The 21,669-nt window shown below is 47.3% G+C and overlaps 1 protein-coding gene across 6 annotated transcripts in view; it reads left to right on the plus strand.

The window, feature by feature from the left end:
• Positions 1-21,669, plus strand: part of Arhgap39 (Rho GTPase activating protein 39) — a 92,474-nt gene that overhangs the window by 61,179 nt on the left and 9,626 nt on the right. For 5 of the 6 annotated variants that reach the window (XM_021659026.2, XM_021659029.2, XM_060389190.1 and 2 more), the window contains exons 4-6: positions 7,899-7,982; positions 15,042-16,392; positions 17,320-17,881. In XM_021659026.2, the coding sequence (XP_021514701.1) occupies positions 7,899-7,982; positions 15,042-16,392; positions 17,320-17,881 (1,997 nt within the window). Of the gene's footprint in view, positions 1-1,185; positions 1,363-7,898; positions 7,983-15,041; positions 16,393-17,319; positions 17,882-21,669 lie in introns of all 6 variants that reach the window. The other variant, XM_060389192.1, reaches the window with a different exon arrangement.

Genomic DNA, 21,669 nt, shown 5'->3' on the forward strand with positions numbered 1-21,669 from the left:
AACTCAGATCTGCTTGCCTCTGTCTCCTGGATTAAAGACATGTTTGTGTTCTAGCCAGGTCACACAGACCTAGAAGGTCTTTGGATGTGATCTCTTCCCAGAGTAGCTATGTTCTAAAGTTTCTCTACACCAGTCCTTTTTTTGTTTGTTTGTTTGTTTTTTGTTTTTAATGTTTTTTTTCCATGGTTACGTTTTTTTCTATTTTGGATTTCAAGTGGCTGGCCTAAGATTTAATGTTAAGCCATTTTCTTTGTGGGATTTGTGGAACTTTTTTAGGTTATGGCTGTGTAGTTTTCATCAAGTCTGGGTGATTCTTAGCCAGTTTTTCTTCGAGCTTTTATTTATCCTTTTCTCCAGGATTTTTGTTACAAGTGTATTAAACCTGTTGCCATTGTACCTCAGCTCCCTGATGCTCATGGTTTTCTGTTATCTTCTTCTTCCTCCTCCTCCTCCTCCTCTTCTTTTTCCTCCTCTCTTCTTATTCTCCTTTTTCTTTCTCGTCTTCCTTTATTTTAAGTGTATAAGTGTCTAGCATGTATGTTTGCATCATGTGTGTTTGCTGCCCACAGAGATCAGAAGAAGGTGTCAAATTTTCTAGAACTGTAGTTAAAGATGGCTGTGACCTGCCATGTGGGTGCTAGGAAAAGAACCTGGGCTCTACAAAACAAAACAAAAAAACAAGTGCTCTTAGCCATTGAGCCATTTCTCCGGCCCCTGTGTTTATTATTTTTAATTAGTGTTTGTGTTTGGATATGTACCTGTGAGTGCAAGTACCCCTGGAGGCACCAGCTATCTGAGTCCCTTGGAGCCAGAGCTACATGTGATAGTGGGTTCCAGGACCTGAACCTGAGTCCTCTGTAAATGCAGTACGTTCTTCTTTTTAAAAGTAGCATCTTACTGTGTAGACCAGGATAATCTCAAACTCAGAGATCCACCTGCCAATGCTTCTTGAGCGCTGTGATTAAAGCACCTGCCCCTCTCCAGCTCCAGTACCCTGTTTACACTGAGCGTCTCTTCAGCCCCTCAGTGCTTATTTTACTTCAGTCCTTTTTTTCCTTTCAGTACATTTTTCACTTTGTAAATGGAAGTGTTCATCTCTATAACTTTAAAAAAATATATTTATTTTATGTATATGAATGTTTTACCTGCATATTTGTATACCATGTGCCTGTCTAATATTCTCAGAGACAAGAAGAGGACATCAGATTTTCTAGAACTGGAGCTACAGACCATTGTGAGCTGCTGAGAGGAACCTGGAACTATTTTTGAGACAGGGTCTTATGGAATCCTGACCGCCCTTGCATTTACTCTGTAGCCAAAAGATGACCTTGAACTTGTAGCCCTCCTATCTCTGCTTCCCAAGTAAGATTATAGGCAAATGCAATCCTGCTTGCTTTTACATGGTGCTGGAGCTTTATCCATGCTTAGCTAACTTCCTCCCAAAGAGCTCCATCCCTAGCTCATCTCTAAAACACTGGGACACCATATGAGTTTGCATATTTTATGCCTCTGTTTAGCTTTTAAAAACTTTATTATTATTGTTATTGATGTATGTGTATAATGTAGGAGTAGCACACGTGTGTAATGTGTATTGATGTGTGCGTGTAATGTGGGAGTAGCACACGTGTGTAATGTGTATTGTTGTGTGCGTGTAATGTGGGAGTAGCACACATGTGTGTAATGTGTATTGATGTGTGTGTGTGATGTGGGAGTAGCACACATGTGCTACAGTGTGCATTTGGATGCCAGAGGTAGTTTTCTGGAGTAGCTTCTCTCCTTCCATCTTGAGTTCTGGGAATCAAACTCGGGTCATCAGTCAAGTCTTTCTACCTGCTGAGTCATCTCACTCAATCTATTCAGTCCCCCCTCCCCCCAACTTTTTGAGCATATGAAATACACATTGAATTACTCTTTAGTGCCCAGCTCTGCTAATTTCACCATCTGTGTTCATTCTGGGCCAGGTCTAGCTGACTCGGTGTTCTGTTTGCAGGGCGCCTCTAAGCCGGAATACTGCCCTGTGAGGACAGGCGCACTACACATGACAGAGGGCGTCTGCTCCAACAGCGCCTCTAGGGTCATGTTGTGAGAGGGAACCAAAAGCACCTGTGAACAGCAGGTTACTAATGTGGTTGCTCCAAGAGTGACGGTCCCTGACATCAAAACCAATGGTAGGGAAACTGTCTGTCATGAAAATAGAGGACCTGCTTTTGGATACCAGTACCCATTAAAAAAAAAAAAAAAAAAAAAAGCCAGGCCTAGGGGCCAGGCACGGTGGCACACACTGTTAATCCCAGCACTCAGCAGGCAGAGACAGACAGATTTCTATGAGTTCAAGGCCAGCCCAATATATTTGGTGGGTTCCTGGCCTACCAAGCCTACATAGAGAGACTTTGTCTCAAAAAGCAAAACAAAAGCTGGGTGTGGTGGTGCATAGTGAGCTCCAGGAAAGCAAAGGGCTACACAGAGAAAGCCTGTCTCAAAACAACACCAAGAATGACATCAGATGACAACCCTGGTCTCCACACACACCCATTCACACATACACATGGAGACACGCATGCCGTGGCAAAAGAAAACCAATGGCAAATGTTCATAAATTGTGAATTGTGAAGATATTTTTGCCTCTTCACAGAGCTGGGTGTTGCCTAGTAAAGAGATCTGTCCATTCATATGTAGTTTGAACTGAGCATAATCATCATTTAATGGCAATTTCAAGCTCTGTTCGATTCTTTGCTTGATATTTATTTTTTAATTGTTTTTGTTTATTTGAGCCTGGGTCTCATACTCAAGCCAACGTGGAACTCATTATGTCTCAGGATGGCCTCAAACTAATGGCCTCTTCCTGCCTCATCTTCCCTGTTGCTAGAATGATGATCAGGAGCCATCACGCCCAGCTGATGTTTTTTAGCATGCCTTGAAGGTTAATGGCACCTAAATGATGGTTAAATAAGATCTCCTTAGTCACACAGTTAAGTGGGCTTTAAAACTAATTTCCTTTGCATTTTGTCTGAAAGTGGTGCAGTCATATCTGCTGCACATGTGGTTGGAATGGGATCACGCCTCTTCTTTTAATTTTGACAGCTTGGGAAATAAAGCAGCTGGATATTGTCTGTGAAACATCAGTCATTCCATTTGCCTTGAGATTAATTCATTTAAGAAGCAGAGCAATACTGGGTATGGTGGCACACACCTCTAATATCAGTATTTGAAAGTCTGAGGTAGGAGATTCACAAGTTTGAGGCTAGCCTAAGGTTACATGACTGAAAACTTTTCTCTTTCAGAAAATTTCAGTGTTTTCTTTTAGTTTAAAATATATATATAAGCTGGGCACACACCTTTTAACCAGCACTCAGGAAGGCAGAGGCAGGTGGATTGCTGTGAGTTCGAGGCCAGCCTGGTCTACAAAGAGAGTCTAGGGCTACACAGAGAAACCCTGTCTCAATCACCCCTCCCAAAAATTTATACTATAGTTTTATTCCTACCAAGCTTTTTACTTTTTAGCATGCTGTGTTGTGATGGGGCAGATAAAAAATATTTAGTTCTTATTAGTTCTTGTTTCTGACCAATATGTGTGTGTGTGTGTGTGTGTGTGTGTGTGTGTGTGTGTGTGTATTCGTGGAATTACTTAAAGCTAGGTCCATGAGCATGAGTGAAGTTTGTTATTGACAGTAGCATTTCCATAGTTCATGACAGATTCTTCAGAGTCCTTTACTGAGAAGTATTATAACCAGAGGCTTAAATTTCTACATAAGCTTATATCTTGTTAATAGTTATCTCAAAGATTTCTTTCTAGGCTGGGCAGTGGTGGTGCACACCTTTAATCCTAGCGCTCAGGGAGGCAGAGGCGGGTGGATCTCTGAGTTTGAAGACAGCCTGGTCTACAAAGCAAGTCCAGGACAGCCAGGGCTACACAGAGAAACCCTGTCTGGGGGAGGGGGGAGAGAAATAAAAATTATTTCTAATGTCCTTGATATTTTCAGTTGCAGCACATTTTTGCAGTGTTTACTTGAGGTTGTGCTTCATTAGTGGTTTAACAATGTTATTTTTTCGGTAGGATGTGCTTCTAAAATGCTCATGTGTTGAAGCCTTTGTCCCCACCTAGTGGTGGAGTTGACAGTTAATTGGACTACAAAGGCACTGACATCATCAACCCGTTAATGCAATCACAACTTAATGAACTAATGGAGATGAGTCTTCTGTAAGGCAGCTAGGTCGCTGAGTGTTTCCTTAGTGTGTGCCTTGCTTCTTGCCTATGTGTCTCCCTCTGTCCCTTTCTATTCTCCACTGCCGTGAGCTGAACACTGCTGCTCCATTACCTCCTTTCACATAGAACAGTGTCTGGCCAGAGATCATACCAGACCGGCTCACTGCAGATATGGACATAGGCACACTAGAGTTATGTTTACCTATGTCATTTATTATTTCTAGCATTTTGCTGTATGTCATAATTCTATATTTGAAGATATTGACTGTTAATATTTGCCATTCATTTATTCAGTCCTTTGAAATACATGACCATACAGAAGCAAAAATAAAACTCACTCTTCAGTGTCATTATTTAGTTTTCAGACATATATTATTGCAGGTTTGAAGTATTCTGTAATGATCTGCTAGATGTGGTGGTGCAAAGCAGTAGGCTGTGCTGAGGAGGCAGAGGCAGGAAGGGCATGATTTCCATGACGTTTTAGCCGTTGTGTTGATTCCCAGTGTCAACAGTGTGCTTACCTGACTTTTAGACCCTATTTCTTTCTAGTATGTGTGATATTCTCTTCATTTTCTATTGGCTGTTTACTAGATTCTTGTATGTTGTCTCAGACCATTTTCTGCTCCCAGAGTTAAACATTTTTAGCTGGGTGATTCATAGAGGAAACTGGCTTATTTTGGCTCGTTATAAACTGCAGGCAGGAGAGCAGGAGAGACAAAGGAGCCACTCTACCCTGCAGTGCCTTGCTCTCACCAAGCTAACTCCATCTCCTAAGAGCACTCTACTCCCATAGACGCTCATCGGTCCCTCACAAGGCAGGGGCACATTGCCTCATCCCTCCCCAAGATCTTAACTGCCTTTACACATCATTAGTGTCAATGTGAGTTGGTGTGAACCAACCATGGCAGATGTATTTGGTTGGTAGTCGTTCTCTTTTGGTGAGTTTCGGAACCTGTGCTCTTGTGGTGCTGCATTGTTTTGACCATTGTTTTGACCTTATGCAAGCATGTTCATGTGATGGTGCCATTGAGTTCTCCTTCCATGATGTTAACATTTTCTCTTAGCTGTTTTTACAGTTTTTTGCATTTTGTGTGTATGTTTAGTCAGGGGCATGTGCCTATCTGTATGTGTTGCTTCTGGAGGCCAGAGGACAACTTCAGGGGTCTTTGTCCATCATGTTCCAGCATATTTTTGAGACAGTGTCTTCTACTAACTTGAAGCTTGCCATTTTGGCTAGGTTTACTGGCCCATCAGCTCCTAGGATCTCCCTGTCTCCCACCTGCCAGCCTGGGGTTACAGGTGTGACATCATGCCTGGCCTTTGCATGGATGCTAAGGTCTGAGTTCAGATCTTCATGCTTCTGTCCTCAGCTCTTCACCAGCTGTCTCTCCAGCCCCTCCCTTACTTATCTCAGCCAGGCATTACTGTTCTGATCAGCACAGCCCTTTATTTGTTTGTAAAGAGGGTCTTGTTGCTTATCCCAGGCTGGCCTTGAGCCTTGGCCTCCCAGTTGTTGAAAGTTACAAGCATGAACCCACTAAGCCCACTGACCACTAAGGGTGTGTGAGGTAAGTTTTCTACTGTTGAGCTTCATTGTTAATTTATGCCGTAGACTTCTGTTTTATTTTTGTTATTATTGCCAGCATGCAAATATACTTAGTTTCTAAACAGCCAGTTAAAAAGCCACAGTTGGGTAAGTGCTTTAAACAGTATGCCTGCCTATAAACTGGCTCCATGTAACCTGTTTGGTAGCCCAGGCATGGAGGTCTCATTTCAGGGTTGTCAATACCTTGAAGAACCAGAAGGAGTTTGTGAAGGGCAAAATGCCTTCCCAGATGACGAGAACCTTTTTTGTACATCTATATTGAACTCTGTGAGGAGAGTTTAAGGCCCATGTTTGAATACAAAATAGTGAAAGATTTTTGTTTTTATTTTTTTGAATGTCATTAATCTCAAAGGAGTTGACAGTTTGGAGAGAGACCAGTCCCATCACATTACTGGAGCACTCCAGTGGTGGTCTAGCATCTTCTAGCCCACCTTGAGGAAATTCACACTAGCTACCACCAAGAGGAATGCAAGTTACCCTGCTGATGCCTTATCTCTGTTTTCAGATGCTCACATACAGACCTTTGGATCAGACTGAAGAGAATTAAAAGTGGAGGAGTTTGCTCTGTTTAGCAGGATTAACACCATATACCGTGAAAATTCAGAGGCTCTCTTACAATACCATCCTTGCTGGTTCAGAAATCTACTATCTTGCCTAAAGCCAAAGAATCACACAAGGAAAATTAAACCATCTCTTCGTTCAAATCTAGGCTGAAGTGTTATCTAAGAAATGAATGGGGTGTTGTGTATGAATGGAGCATAGGTCTTAAAAGACATCAGGATATTTTTGATCCTTCTATAATGTAGCTATTTAAGATTAAATATGGTATGCATTTTCCTGATAATGCTGTTTTAACTTTTAAGTGAAGGCTAGATCATAAGCCTACATTAATATTACCAGTAACTTTTTGTTTTAGCTTTTCAAGAATGACACCTAAAGTGGGTGTGGTGGTGCGCACCTTGAATCCCAATGTTTGGGAGGCAGAGGCAAAGGAGCTCAGTGAGTTTGAGATCAGCCTGGTCCACATAGCTAGTTCCAGGCAAGGTGGGGCTACATGGTGAGGACCTACCTCCAAAAACAACAAAGACTGACACCTAATGATGATTTTTTTATCTCTTCTTCCAAATGCTTAAATCAGCCAGTGCCTCTCTCCCGGTGCATTGGCTAGCTGTTCCAAAGCTGCATTACATACTGGCAGCCAGTGTGTACATTAATTAGTATCTTGGCTTCAGTGGGTCTGCTTTCCACCTTTTGTTCCTGCGTGTTAGGAAAGCCTAACACTTAGTATAACTAATCTTGATCAGATTAAATAATTCTTCTACACTACTAAAGCTTCTTCTTAATCACAAGCAGGTATTAATTGGGTCTCCTGCCTTTTGGATAGCTGACAAAGATAATCACCTATTTAGATATCCACTTTCAATATCTCTTGAATGTCTTTATGTCCGTCCGTCCGTCCCCCCCCCCCCCAGCCTCCCCTCCCTCCCTGACCATTATAGTCCTTAGGAGCGTCTTTGTAGCATGTCTTGTCCTCTGGTTGTCTGCCATTTCTGGTGAAAGCTCTCACTACCCCCAAATTTGGGCCCTTAGAACAGTGACTCCCATTTAGGACAGGGCTGGTCTACTGGCCTGCTCCATTGCCTCTAGGCCAGTGTGGCTAGATACATAAGACTGAAGAAATTCTTGCCTAGACCATGGAAAGGAACATGGGGGCATGGTGGTACACACTTGTTATCCAAGCACTCATAAGGCAGAGGCAGACGGATCTCTGTGAGTGCCAGGCCAGCCAGGGCTGCATAGTGAGACCCTGTTTATAAACTTAGAGAAGAAAGGAAGGAACAAGCAGGGCAGTAGTGGAATACGCCTTTAATCCCAGCACTCGGGAGGCTGAGGCAGGCAGATTTCTGTGAGTTCAGGGCCAGCATTGTCTACAAAACGAGTCCAGGAGAGAGAAACCCTGACTTGAAAAACAAACGAACAAACAAAAGGAGCGTATGAGGTGCAACCCAGGTCATCCGCGGGAATGAGGGCAGCCCCGTGTGCTTGAGGCACTGCACTTAGACACATGTTCTCACTCTGCTCTTTCAGCTGTTCACCACCGGGTGTGCTCCTGGAGAAGGACTATGAGGTTTACCGGGACTACAGTGCTGACGGCCAGCTCCTTCACTACAGGTAGACCTGCCTGGTGTTTGCACACCTGTCTACGGATCTAAGTGTTCCTGGGTGGGCTGGTGTTAGAATGGCTGGAGCAGAGCTTGAGCGATCAAGAAGCAGCTGGAGTACCTGGAGAGACTGTAAAGCCCACCAGTTCCTTGGGTGCGGGCACAGGACACTCAGGATTCCCTAGCTTCACTGGGAGTTCCATTTTGGGAGAAGCTTGTGGCCCCTCTCAGCCTCTGGCAGAAGGATGAGGTCTAAGGGATCCTTGATGTGTGTTCTGTTCCTGAGCGATACTGACCCCACATTTTAGAGCACTTACCAGGCCCAGTTGAGAATCATAGGGAAGGAAGCAGGTTCTGGCTTCTGGGCCCCAAGTCCCATAACAAAATGGTAGCAGCTACCTGTATTATTCTCTCTTGGTGACTGGTTTGCTGTGGGAAATGTAGGACATAAGGCAAAGGGTGGCTGGAGGGCTCCGAAACACAGACCACCTGGCAACAGCATTAGTACTAAGAAAGAAGCTGGAAGACATGAGAGGCCTTGAGAGTTTGCTTAGCCAATTGGATTTGTTTTCTAAATGGAGACAGGTGTAGAAGGGACTCAGAGTCTGCCATGGTCCTTAGTGTAACTATGTAACTACAGGTGCATTCCAGGCCTCCCTGGCCTTCATTTTCTCATCAGCAGTATGGGTCTGATAGATACTTGCCCGCATGGTGACAAATTAAACCTCAGCTCTGGCCACAAGGCTTGAGATTTTTCCATGACCCTTAAAACATTGTAGTAGGCCAAAGAGGTACATTCTTTATGGCTGATGTTCCCATCTAGCCTTTGGCTGGCAAGCATTACTGCAACTCTGCCAGCCTGGGGAGCGCTTATCCCCGAAAATCAGAAGTCTGGCTTACTAGTAACATGCCCATCACCATTGGCAGATAGCTGTCTGTAGTGCTTTCAGGGAAGCAGGCACCCCTTACAGCCCCAAGTCTCACTGGGCCAAGAGGCTCTCTAGGCTTTTCTGTATATCTTAGGTATGGGTGGCAGATAGGAGAAGTGAGCCCACTCTGGGGTCCTTCCACCCATCAGTCCCCACTTAACAGTCACTCTCAGCCCTGTAAAATTATACCAGCCACAGCAGCTGGCATGCCCAGCCTCTGCAGAGCCCTAACGCCCTCCTCAAAGTCGCCAGGCTGTAGGTCCCTAGCTCGTAGTAGATACCTTCCCTGTAGCTGCTCTCTCTGTTGCATTTTTCATCCCCTGTGATAGTCACTCTCTTACCTGCTGGTCATGATGCTACTGGCGATCCCACTTAGAACCCCATATGGTCTCTAGTGGACCTGGCCAGCACAGAGCAGGCAGCTGCATTTCTAAGTCAGGAGGACTCTCTGGACTCTGCTGCATTTCAGTGGCCAGTCCAGGGCACTTCTGTACCTGGAAAGTGTCCTGGCCCTTAGCAGGGGAGATGGTCTGATCTCAGTCAGTCACCTGCTGGAGGCAGCTTCGTGCAAGGCATCCCAGCCTTCCCTTCCTGCCCCCTTGTTGTATTGCTTTCTATCTGTACAGACCAAAGGAATGATCCCACCTGATCCAGCTGAGTCAACATGTGAGTTTATTGGTCTTACTTTCAGGAGTGTAAGATACCCAGGACATCACTGCAAAGTCCTAGCACATTATGGAGGACGACCTCAGGGAAGCTGCATCATTGAGCCCCAATCTCCCAATGTGTGCGTGCACGTAGGTGCACCCCCCCTCCATATATTCTAACATCTCCCAAGATCCTTGCAGTAGGAAGGACAAACAAAAGAGAACAATGAGACAGATGGGTTGGGATTCCAGGTCACAGTCCTATGACCCTCCCCTTTCCTCCTCCTAGTGGGTATCAATAGTTCAGTTATTGGCATAAGACCCTGTCTTCCAAAACATGCCCCATTTCCATGTATCTACCTTCCACTGTATTGTTCTACTTATTTCATTGCTATGGCTACCAGGCTAGATTATCTCTACTCCAAGACAGTGATGGGATAATTAATCATGAATGCCAACAAGGAAAAAGCCACACTAAAGTGCCCATTGTGACATTGTTGCTCGTGTCACTGTAACCTTGGCACAGACACAGTGACATCTAGAGAAGAGGTGGGTCACAAAAGGATACTGGTACTTATAAGAGCCCTCCAGCCAGAGGCTTGCCTCACTTGTCCTTGGGTGGCAAGTACTTCTGAAGAAGGCTGGAAAAGGGGTCAGACCTCATCCAGAGACGCCCTTGGCCCTTCCTGCTGCAATGCTGTAGCTTGTGTGCTTCCAGAGCAGATGTCATCCTCAGCTGATCATCTTGGCTCTGGAGAAAGGAATTTTGCTGTCCTCAGAGCTTGTAGTGAAAGTACAGCACACAGGCATGGGCACAGCAGCTCAGTTCTAGAAGGTTGTAGTAATCCCTGAATGATGAGTTTCCTTGAGAAAGGCTGCCTCAAGAGCAAGGCATCACCCTGCATGGCTGGACGGTGAGAGTAGAACCAGTGATCCAACTGGCACCAACCCTGACCACCTGCAGAAGACAGGAGCAGCCAAGATGCACTCTGACATTATGCCTGAGGGAGCCCAGTACCTCTTCTCACAAGCTACCCTCCATAGCACAGATCAGCATGTTACCTGGAATGGCAAGAAATCAAAGTACTTGTGAAACAAATTATAAAGGTCAGAGCTAACCAGCCCCTGAGGCAGTGAAGCTGCCCCGCAGCTCAAGAGAAAGCAAATACTGTATTTTCTGCTTCCCAGGTACAGAGCGCTTGCTAGCTTGCCCCTGGCCCAGGATAGAAATGCCCATTGTGTGCCACTGTCCTACTGCCTAGCACCTCAGTCTGTGTGTGATGCTTGTCTTTCTGATCCTCATCCTGGAACCAGCTTTGGGCTTCTTATGAAGAGGGGAAGTCACAGGGAGAGGGGAACACAGAGGAACAGCAGATCAGAAAAAGACCTAGAAGGGAAAGTTGGCAGAATGTGGGGGCAGTGTGAACAAATGGCATCTTGCAGGCCAATACCCATTTACAGCATTAACATTCAAGATGGACACTGAAAAACGTTGGCATACAGGAAGTTCAGCCTTTGCGTAGAAAAGCTATAATTATAGACAGGACTGGTGTAGAAGCAGCAGAAGCACGGGGTCTGCAAAGAAGGAACCTGCCCAGGAGCAGCTTAGCCTCCTGAGGGCTAGACAGAGTGAAACCCCAGCAGGAAAGCTCAGGTGCTCCCAGAGGCCTATGCCAAGACAGCAGGGGGACCCGTGGTGGCCAGCCCACACTGGAAAAGAGAAAGCCTGGACAGTGTTTTTTTTTTTTTCGTTTTAATAATTTATTTTATAGGCATAGGTGTGAAGGTGTCAGATCCCCTGGAACTGGAGTTGTAGACAGTTGTGAGCCACGATGTTGGGTGCTGGGAATTGAACTCAGGACGCCTGGTAGAGCAGCCAGTGCTCTTAACCACTGAGCCATCTCCCAGCACCCCCAGTGCTATTGTTTTAGACCTGCATTTTCTTCACAATTATAAACTTTGGTGCCAGGTTTTGCCTCCGTAGCATGAGGTCTAGCAGCCACAAGCTGCTGCGCTTGTAGCTGCTCCCTACCCCTCTGGGCCTCACACTGCCGTATTCACTTACGTGATCCTATTTTTTAAAATTTTGTGTGAGACTCTGAATTCTTCCTCTGAAATTGACCCCAGAGAAAATAACCTGCAAGGCCCTGAGGAGAGTGAGTGAGGCATTTGATCCTGACCTATTCCGCTCATCCGGCTCCTGGTGCCTTCAGAAGTCACAGCCCAGCTAGGGTTCCTAACTTTCACATCAGACCACCTCAGTTCCATGTTGTGTGGTCAGGGTCTCACAGGCCAGGTGCCTGCACTCAACAGAGTTAATGCTGCAGCTAGGTGGGCGGTAAGGAGGAAGCAACGCCAGAGTTCATCTGTGCCACAGACGTAAAGATTGGCTAAGTGCAGGTAGAGACAACGTTGTGTGGGGAGAGAGCCCAAGCAGGGGCTATTACAGCAGAGGCATTGAGGATGCTCAGTAGCCAAGGATATAGGGGCAAAGCCAGGAGATGGATTCTGATGAATTGGGCCTGGTAATGATATAAGGCCCAAGACTGAAAAGGGTCAAAGCAGTGAGGTTAATGCAGACTTGCAGACTGTGGAGTTGCAGAAAGGCCTAAACAGGTCTCAGTCTAGGAGTGCTCCAGGGATGATCATGAAGCTGCAGATTTGGTGAGGCCTGAGTACAGGACTAAAAATATGAGACTCAGGTATCGTCTCTTCTCCAAAGGAAGCCTGTTCCATCTGTGACATAGTCTTGGCATGGGACTTGAACTTACACTGAGGATTCATCAGGACTCCACAGAGGTTCTTTGGTTCAGTGTGGCACTGCCTTCCGGGTAGAAGCCAGACCCACACATTTGCCTGTTTGTTCTCTGAAGCCATGGCCATCCAGTAATCAGGATAGAATGTGTTACCAACCCACAGTCTTTTTCTTGTGCCCTTGTCCCTGTCTCTGGCAACTTAGAGCAGAAACCACAGGAGTGGGAGCCTTTCCTGATCCCTCCAGTCCTCAGATCTCATCTGGCCACAAGCAGACAGCCACAGAGTTGGATCATGATTTTGTGAGTGGGCCTGTGTCTGGCAGAGTCCCTCCTCGCCTGTCTCTACTGGGAAGAGCGCTCTTATCCATAAGGACCCAGAGCTAAGGGACAGAACTGGGAATAGCCGGCTCACACATGCTTGGCCTTTCTTTTCTAAACAGACTAACTTTGCTTAGACTGACGTTTACCCAAGGATAGCTGGAGTCATCAGAGGTGCCCTAAAAGGGAAAGTTGAGTAGTGCGCTCTGGTTGAGGCTTTGGCTATGCTTACTGTGCCCTGCCAGGCCACCACTAAGGCTAAACAGTCTCTGAGTGGCTTCTAGCTCTGGAGGTCAGAGGTCCGCACTCTCTCCCAGAAGAAAGCCATTGCCAGGAGAAGAGGGTGAACAGTGTGTAGGCCAACCTCCTGCACAAGCCAGCCTCAGTCAGCTCAGGCCAAGCAGAATACTGTACTTACAGGAAGCACTCTGGAAGCGACCTGGAAGCTCCTTCCTGATGACTGACTCTCAGAGAATCCAGAAGGCTGCCAAGGGAGAAAACAGTCTTCTACCCAGCTGTAAAGCCTCACCAGCCTGGCAATTTATCCCCAGTAGTGCAAGAGTGGAACTTCTATCTTGGGGATAACCGGCAGTCGTTTAATTAGACTTAAGGCCTGTCAAAGTAGGACATTCATACCTGGAACTGTTAGGCTGACCAATTCCCCATGACTGGTAAGGTCAGTGAGTCAGGGACTCTGGAGGAGAGAACATACTACTTTCCTAACCAGTGGAATAGTTTTAAATAGTTATTATATATACTAGGTAAGTGTAGTTCCACCTCTCCTCAAAGAAACTTTTTGGTTTGGTTTGGTTTTTGAAACAGTTTCACTATGTAGCCCTGGCTAACCGGAAACACACTATGTCTGGGTAGGTAGTGTCTGAAAAGAAAACAATAGGGAAAGACCAACTTGTTACTTCATGTGTGAGTTTCCACACCCACTGTTTGCATCAGTACCTGCTCAAACAGCATGCTTCAGTATTGAAGGCTGAAATTTTACTGTGAATCTAATCCTCATCACTAGATTGCCACAGGAGGAAGTTAACGTATGCTGCTATCGAGGAACAAAACATTCAAGGAATGTGCCTAAAGAAATTATGAAAAGCTGGACATGGAAGAACACACCTTTACTCCTAGCCGAAGGAGGCGGAGGCAGGCAGATCTGTGAGTTTGAGGCCAGCCTGGTCTACAGAGCAAGTTCCAGGACAGAGCTACAAAGAGACCCAGTTGTGAGCTGCCATACGAGTGCTAGGAATTGAACCCCCATCCTTTGGCTGTACAGCTAGTGCTTTTAACCAGTGAGCATCTCTCTAGCTCCAAAATGGTGATTTCTAAGTAGATTAAGCTTGAGAGTAGAGAGGTGGCTTAGCAGTTAAGAGCAATGGCTGCTCTTCCAGAGGATCCGGGTTTAATTCCCAGTACCTGTACTGTGGCTAACAAGGGTGTGTAACTCCAGTTCTAGGGGTTCTGCTGCCCTCTTCTGGCTTCCACAGGTACTGCATACATATGATATACAGGTAAATATGCAAATACCCATACACATTGAAAAAAAAGATTAGAGGTGTATGTAGGATTTCTAAAATAAATAAATATAAACAAATTAAGCTTAGTTAAGTAGAACTAAACCTTGGTTAAGTAGAACAGAAGACAGATCAGGAGACAGAGATGGCTCAGTGGTTAGGAGCACTGTCTGCCCTTCCAGAGGACTTGGGTTCAGTTCCCAGCACCAACATGGCAGCTCACAACTGTCTGTAACTCCAGTTCCAGGGGATCTGACACCTTCACACAGACATGAATGCAGGCAAAACACCAATGCACATAAGTTAAATTATATAATATTATATATGTATAAAAGAAGACAGATGAGAAGAAAATCTGAAGGATGGAGAGGAAAGAAATAGAGGACATCTCGTGAAACTGTATTGTGCACAGTGAATTGTAATTGGACTCCAAAAAGAGAAGAAATAAAGTAAACTTGATATTTTAAGTCACAATAGCTAGTTTTCAAAAAATCATGGAAGATTAACTAGCCAAATTCAAAAGGTCAGAGAGTCACAGCTCAGTAGTCTGGGTGAAGAGCAGAGTTGGTGAGCCCTTATCATCTTTCATGGAACACTGTTCTAGGTCCAGCTTCCTGGCACTTCAAGCATAGCTTTGAGATGCAGGGCCCTTTGTGACTTCAGGCCTGCGGGACAGGACACACATGAGCATTGTACCTGGTGTCCGAGGCCTTGCTGATTGTCAGCTCCAGCAGCAGCTCTGCCGGTGCTAGGCCGAGCTAGAAGCAGCTCTGAGATGGAAACACTCTAGGAAGAGCATAGGATCATTCAGAAAGGACCTGCGAATGAACCTGGGAAACTCAGGCTGGATGTCGGGGCTGGACTTAACTCTGCCAATAATTACGTGTCCACTCTCCACACAGGACCTCCTCACTACGATGGAACTCTGGTAACAAGGAACGCATGCTCATCAAGGTTGCTGACCGTGAACCCAGCTTCCTCACTTCCCAAGGCAATGGCTATCCCTCAGACAACCAGCCTGGGGGACATCACCGCAGACCTTCTGGCAGCCAACACTCACCTAACCTGCAGACCTTTGTCCCTGACACTGATGGCACTGTCTTCTTTCCAGAGAGGCGGCCCTCACCCTTCCTAAGGAGGGCTGAGCTCGCTGGAAACTGTTCGCCACTGCTGATGCAGCCCCGGAAGCCCTCCAGTGACTCACAGCCCTCCTCCCCACGCTATGGCTATGAACCCCCACTCTATGAGGAGCCTCCAGTGGAATACCAGGCCCCCATTTATGATGAACCCCCCATGGATGTGCAGTTTGAGGCCAATAGCCCCTACCAGACCGGCTCACCACAGAGGTCACCAGGTCGAAAGCCCCACCCATTCCTGCAAACTACCAAACAGACCCCAACATCACCCTGCCAGCAGCTGATGCGTACCAAGCAGAAGTGCCCAGAGCGCTTCCTGAGCCTGGAATACAGTCCTGTGGGCAAGGAGTACGTACGGCAGCTGGTGTATGTAGAGCAGGCAGGCTCCAGCCCCAAGCTTAGAGCTGGGCCCAGGCACAAGTATGCACCCAACCCAGGTGGTGGCACCTACTCCCTGCAGCCCAGCCCCTGCCTGCTGAGAGACCAGCGCCTAGGGATCAGGTCAGGAGACTACAGTACCATGGAAGGGCCTGAGTCGCGCCCGAGCCAACCGCCCACACCACTGCCCCAAGCCCAGGAGGATGCCATGTCCTGGTCCAGTCAACAGGACACCATGTCTTCCACAGGCTACTCCCCAGGCACCCGAAAGAGAAAGAACAGAAAGCCATCTCTGTGCCAAGTCCCTAGCACCTCGTCTACTGACGGTGCTGGGGACCTGCTAGGAGAGCAGTCTCTGACTGAAGAGCGTTCTCCGTGCAGGTCCAGCCTTACCCCAGCAAAGGCTGAGGCAGACATCGTGCGAGGCACACCCGAGCCCTTCCTGGCACAGGCCCGGCTGGCCTGGGAGGCACAGCAAGCTCACTTCCACATGAAGCAGAGGGGCAGCTGGGACTCCCAGCAAGACGGCTCAGGGTATGAGAGTGACGGCGCTGTCCCCCTGCCAATGCCTGGGCCTGTGGTGCGAGCGTTTAGTGAGGATGAGGCGCTGGCCCAGCAGGACAAGCACTGGAAGCGGAGCACCTTTGAAAAGCTTGGTTTCCCCCAAATCCTGCTGGAGAAAAGCATCTCTGTACAGACCAACCTGGCCTCACCGGAGCCTTACCTCCATCCCTCACAGGTGAGGCCACAGGGTAGGGCGGATGGGATCTCTGGGGCCAACAGTCGAGGCACAGACTGAGGTCAGCACAGGGCAGAATGGGGCCTTGTTATGGCTGGCATCCATTGCATGAATGTAACACTTGGAGTTTTTAGAACCTGAGTTTCAGGCCCTGTATGCCAGTTGTAAGAGAGTGCAGCTGTAGGATGCCACACCAAGGCCTAAGTACGTATCTCCACAGGTCTACCCTCTAGAGTCCACCAGTCCCAATCCTGGCACTAATATTCTCACTCCAGCTTCTGGCTCCAGATTCATGCTGGCTTGCTGCACCTGTCCGGCCGCACCGGCGCCCACAGGCGCCCACAGGGAGTGCAGTTGGAACCAAGAGGCCTCCTAGAAGTGGTGTGGCAGGTTTCTCTACCCCACTGGGAAGGCATCAGTGAATTGTGGGCAGCTTCTGTCTTGGATCTCCATATGGCTTCAGATACTTTCTATAGGCTGTGAGAAACAGAATAATCAGGGACAAGGCCATCCTTAAAAAGAGGATAAGGGGCTCTAGTTCTATAGGCAGAGGGAGGGCCCACAGGGTCAAGCCCCAGACCAGTGATGAAAGAGCGATGTCCTCCAGCCCTGACCAGCACTAGGGTAATAGGGTCAAGCAGAGGTGGAAATGGGGTTTGCCTGCAGGAGGAGGAATGCCAGTCTTGCTTAGTGAGACAAGATGAGTTGGAATCCCCATCTAAGATGCCCTGTACCTCCTCACCCATAGTTGGGTTTCCTGAGAGCAATGACCAAGGCTATTACTCTCTCTTTAGCTTCTTGGTCATGTCTGCTGAGCAAGCTGAGTCTCAACTGGCTGGCTCACACCTCTTAGGGCTATAGTCCAGCTAGGCCTGTTTGCCTGCTGAGCCCACTCTCTGACGGCCCAGTCCCATTTGTCCTTCCTAGTCTGAGGACCTCGGTGCCTGTGCCCAGTTTGAGAACAGCCGGCAGAACCGCAGTGCAGTTCCCAGTTCCAGCTGTGTCTTCCCCACATTCACGCTGCGTAAGCCTTCCTCAGAGACGGACATCGAGAACTGGGCCTCCAAGCACTTCAACAAGCACACCCAGGGTCTCTTCCGGCGAAAGGTGTCCATAGCCAACATGTTAGCCTGGAGCAGCGAGTCCATCAAGAAGCCCATGATCGTGACTAGTGACCGGCATGTGAAGAAGGAGGCCTGTGAAATCTTCAAGCTAATCCAAATGTATATGGGTGACAGGCGGGCGAAGGCAGACCCACTCCACGTGGCCCTGGAGATTGCCACAAAAGGCTGGAGTGCACAGGGCCTACGGGATGAGCTATATATCCAGTTATGCCGGCAAACCACAGAGAACTTCCGACTAGAGAGCCTGGCCCGTGGCTGGGAGCTCATGGCCATCTGCCTGGCCTTCTTTCCACCTACCCCCAAGTTCCACTCCTACCTAGAGGGCTATATCTACCGGCATATGGACCCCGTTAACGACACTAAAGGTAAGGCCCAGCCTGTGGGGCCCTCAGCACCCCAGCTTTGCTGCTGCTGAGGTAAGGGCTATGGAGAGGGCTCCTAGCCATGCTGGGTAACACTGGCCAGTTCCAAGAAGACATAGAGTCCCCTGGAAGATCCCAAACCCCAGTTTCCTCTGGCTTTTGGGCATCCTCAGAGAACCCTACCTGAACTCTGAGAAGAGCCCAGGCAAGCCTGACAGAAATAAGGACATTTAGCCTTGTGTATCCACTCAGCTCCAAACCTGCCATGGCTAGGGGCAGGCACGGTCGAGCTCCTGTACCCTTGTTACACTCAATTTTGTTATCCTGTGGTAAGAGAAGATACCTGAAGAGGCTCAGGCTGTCTTCTGTGGGGTCTGGGCCAGTGACCTCATCAAGGAAAAATATCATGACTTGGGTGTGTGTAATCCATAGACCAAGCACATGTGAGTCATAGTTCAGCCAGTTAGTGGGCATTAGGAGCTAAACTGTCCTGCGAGGCCAGAGGCTGGGACTGTCACAGGTAACCTACTTGCCCATGGCTGCCTAGGCCTAAGTACAAGGCTCCCAGAAATATGTCATAGTTTTATAAGCTGGGCAGCTGCTCTGAGCCCTGGGCTAGGCTGAGTGGGCACAGGGCAGGGCATGGGTAGCCGTGTACAACAGGCCATCATCCACCTCAACAGTTTTAAGTACCTGTGGAATACGGCCACAGAACTGATGTCTCGCTGTGCACACACATGCCCAACACACACATGCTCGCAAGCTAGGTCACAGAATACTGTGCATTGCTCCTTGGGAAGAAAGGAGTTAATCTGGAGCTATTTTCCTAGAAACTGAGGTCCTGGTCAGGGCCTCTAGATCTTGTCCCCAACAGGTATGGAGAAAGCAGTTCCATAATGCTATGGGGTCATTGTGTACACATGAGGACAGGGCAGAACCTGCACGGCTTAAACATGCTCCTGGAGAAGGTGTGCCAAGCACACAAACCACGTAGTAGCTCAGCCACTTAGGAGTGAGATTTCAGAATCCACAGCTGGGCACGGTAGCTCATGCCTGGAGGAAGAGGTAGGCCAATCTCTGTTAGTTCAGGACAGCCAAGACTACACAGAGAAACCCTGTCTCGAAAAACCAAAAAAGAAAGATTTCCGAATCCGTGTGATTTCTGCCCTAGGCATGCTCTTCTCTAGGTGCTGGCAGGTGCAGAACCTGGCATGTGTCTGTTCCCATACCTGCTTTAAGGACCAGCGCAGCTTGGGACTATTCCTGGAGGCTTTAGTGGGAAACTCAAGATCCCCAGTCTTTGGTCCTCTTAAGCCTTTCTAGGAGTAGGGAGAATCCTGGAAACTGTGCTGACCTCATAGATCTCTTCACCATCCTTGTCTAAAGGACCTTCAAGTGTACTTGAGCTATAGGCTATGGAAATGGGTCTCCAAGTGCCCAGCACAGCATGAGGCTCATATTACACCTCAAGTGCTTACTTGAGTGAGTTAGTGAGCAAATGAAAAGGTGATCAGAGGCCTAAGGATCCCCAGGTTGGCTGTCCAGGAAGAATGTAACTGGATATTTTTGTAGGACATGCTGTGATACCATCTTCACACAGCATGTCTGTGTGTGCTTTTTCCAAGTGTGTGGTATTCATAGTGTCCTGCATTATACAAAGAAGGAAGAGGCCCTAGCTTGGGGGCTGTGGCCTGACAATACCTGTTTAAGGTCCATAGTCTCACCTTTGGACTCTGAATGGTAAGCAACCGACAGGTGGTTTGAATCCAGGCTGTGGGGGCTGGGCTGCTCTCACTGTCAAAGCCTTCATCTCCATTCCTGGCTGGCCTCGAGTTTGCCTGTGTGCAGCTTTGCTTGGCCTTGAGTCCAGAAGAGACCTCTGCATACAAGCTGGCCATCCCTTTTCAACAGGAGCAAGCAGCATTGTTTAAGAGCAGGGGTCCTAGTCAGACATGGTGGTACACATGATGCCAGTACTCAGGGGCAAACACAGGACTGCAGAATTTGTAGTTATCTATCTATCTATCTATCTATTTATTTATTTATTTTAATTAATTAATTAATTTGTTTATTTCTCGTTTTTGAATAGAGTTTCTCTGTGTAGCCTTGGCTGTCTTGGACTCGCTTTGTAGACCAGGTTGCCCTTGAACTTGCAGAGATCATCTGCCTGCCTCTGCCTCTCAATTGCTAGGATTACAGATGGGCTGGACTCTGCAGCATTTTTGTTTGTTTATTGGTTTTTGAAGACTGGGTTTCTCTGTGTGTAACCCTGGCTGTCCTAGAACCCATTATGTAGACTAGACTGGCCTTGAACTCGGAGATTCACCTGCCTCTGCCTCCTGAGTTCTGGCATTAAAAATGTGGCACCACTGGGCTAGAGAGATGACTCAGAGGTTAAGAGCACTAGCTGTTCTTCCAGAGGTCCTGAGTTCAACTCCCAGCAACTGTATGGTGGCTCACAACCATCTGTAGTGAGATCGGTGCCTTCTTCTGGTATGCAAGCATACATGCAAGCAGAATACTTTATAAATAATAAATAAACCTAAAAAAAAAAAAAGCATGTGCCACCATCTTCCAGTGAGCATTTTTAAAAATGGCTCATCATAATTTCTTTTATGTTAAAATGGACTGACTAAAAAGAGAAGAGATAAATGCCAGAGCACCACTGACTCCTGTTTTATACAATGATTGCGCCTTTCCTGCTTGACCCTTACTGTCACCCTGTATAGGCAGAAAGGCTACAAAAAGGAAGTGATGTAAACAGGCTGCAGCAATTTTGAGGCTACCTGGTCTGTATAGGGAGTTTGGGGCCAGCCAGGGTTACATGTGAAGTCTTCTCTCAAAAACTGAGGAGGTCGGGGAAGGTAGAATATAGTGTGAGGCCTGGCTGCCAGTCAGGAAGACAGGCCTTACCAGCCCAGAAGTTGCAACACCTGCTTTGGAAGTCCAGCTGTCCTGAAGTATAGCACTTAGAAAATGGCTACTACAACTGAGAGGAGGAAACCTGGCTAGGGCATGTCAAAAGGTGCAGCATGGAACTGGTTCCTGTGCTTGGCGAGTCACTCTGCACTGCCTGCCTCAGCTTTGATTCTTTTCCCAGCATCTATGTGACTTATGCTGTGTGTTTACCACTGTAGGGTAAAGGCCCCAAAAGGTGATGCTACCTTAGCCATAGAGCTTACACAGTAGCGCCCTTGTGCCAATCATCATCAGGAACCCTCTCAGTTGTCCCAGGGTCTCCACAAACAAGCTAGATTATGCATTGAGAGGTACTTAACACTGAATACAAGTTGCAAGTTGCATGACAGAGCACTTCTGGAGAAGCCCTTTGGAAATCTATTTTTGTTTGTTTTTGTTTTGTTGTTGTTATTGTTTCCAAGACAGAATTTCTCTGTGTAGCCATGTCTATCCTGGAACTTGCTATGTAGACCAGGCTGGCCTTGATCTCATAAAGATCCACCTGCCTCTGCCTCCTGAGTGCTGGGATTAAGGTGTGCACCACCACCACCCAGCTGCTATAAGAAAGACCTCAGTGTCTAGCTAAAGATGGGGAAGAGCTGTCTATGGTAGTACATGCCTGTAATTTCAGCACTTGGAAGGCTGAGGCAGGAGAATCATGAATTTTAGGTCAGCATAGTAATCCTAATATAGTTAAGAGCTGCGAGACACAATCTCAAAAACAAACAAACAAAAACATAAACAGGGTCTGGAAAGGTGACTCAGTGGTTCAGAGTGTATGTATAGTGCTCTTGCAGAAAACCCAAGTTCAATCCAGCATCCACCCTTGAGGG

Source organism: Meriones unguiculatus, chromosome 8 (assembly GCF_030254825.1).
Source record: "Meriones unguiculatus strain TT.TT164.6M chromosome 8, Bangor_MerUng_6.1, whole genome shotgun sequence".
In the NCBI taxonomy this organism is placed as follows: domain Eukaryota; kingdom Metazoa; phylum Chordata; class Mammalia; order Rodentia; family Muridae; genus Meriones; species Meriones unguiculatus.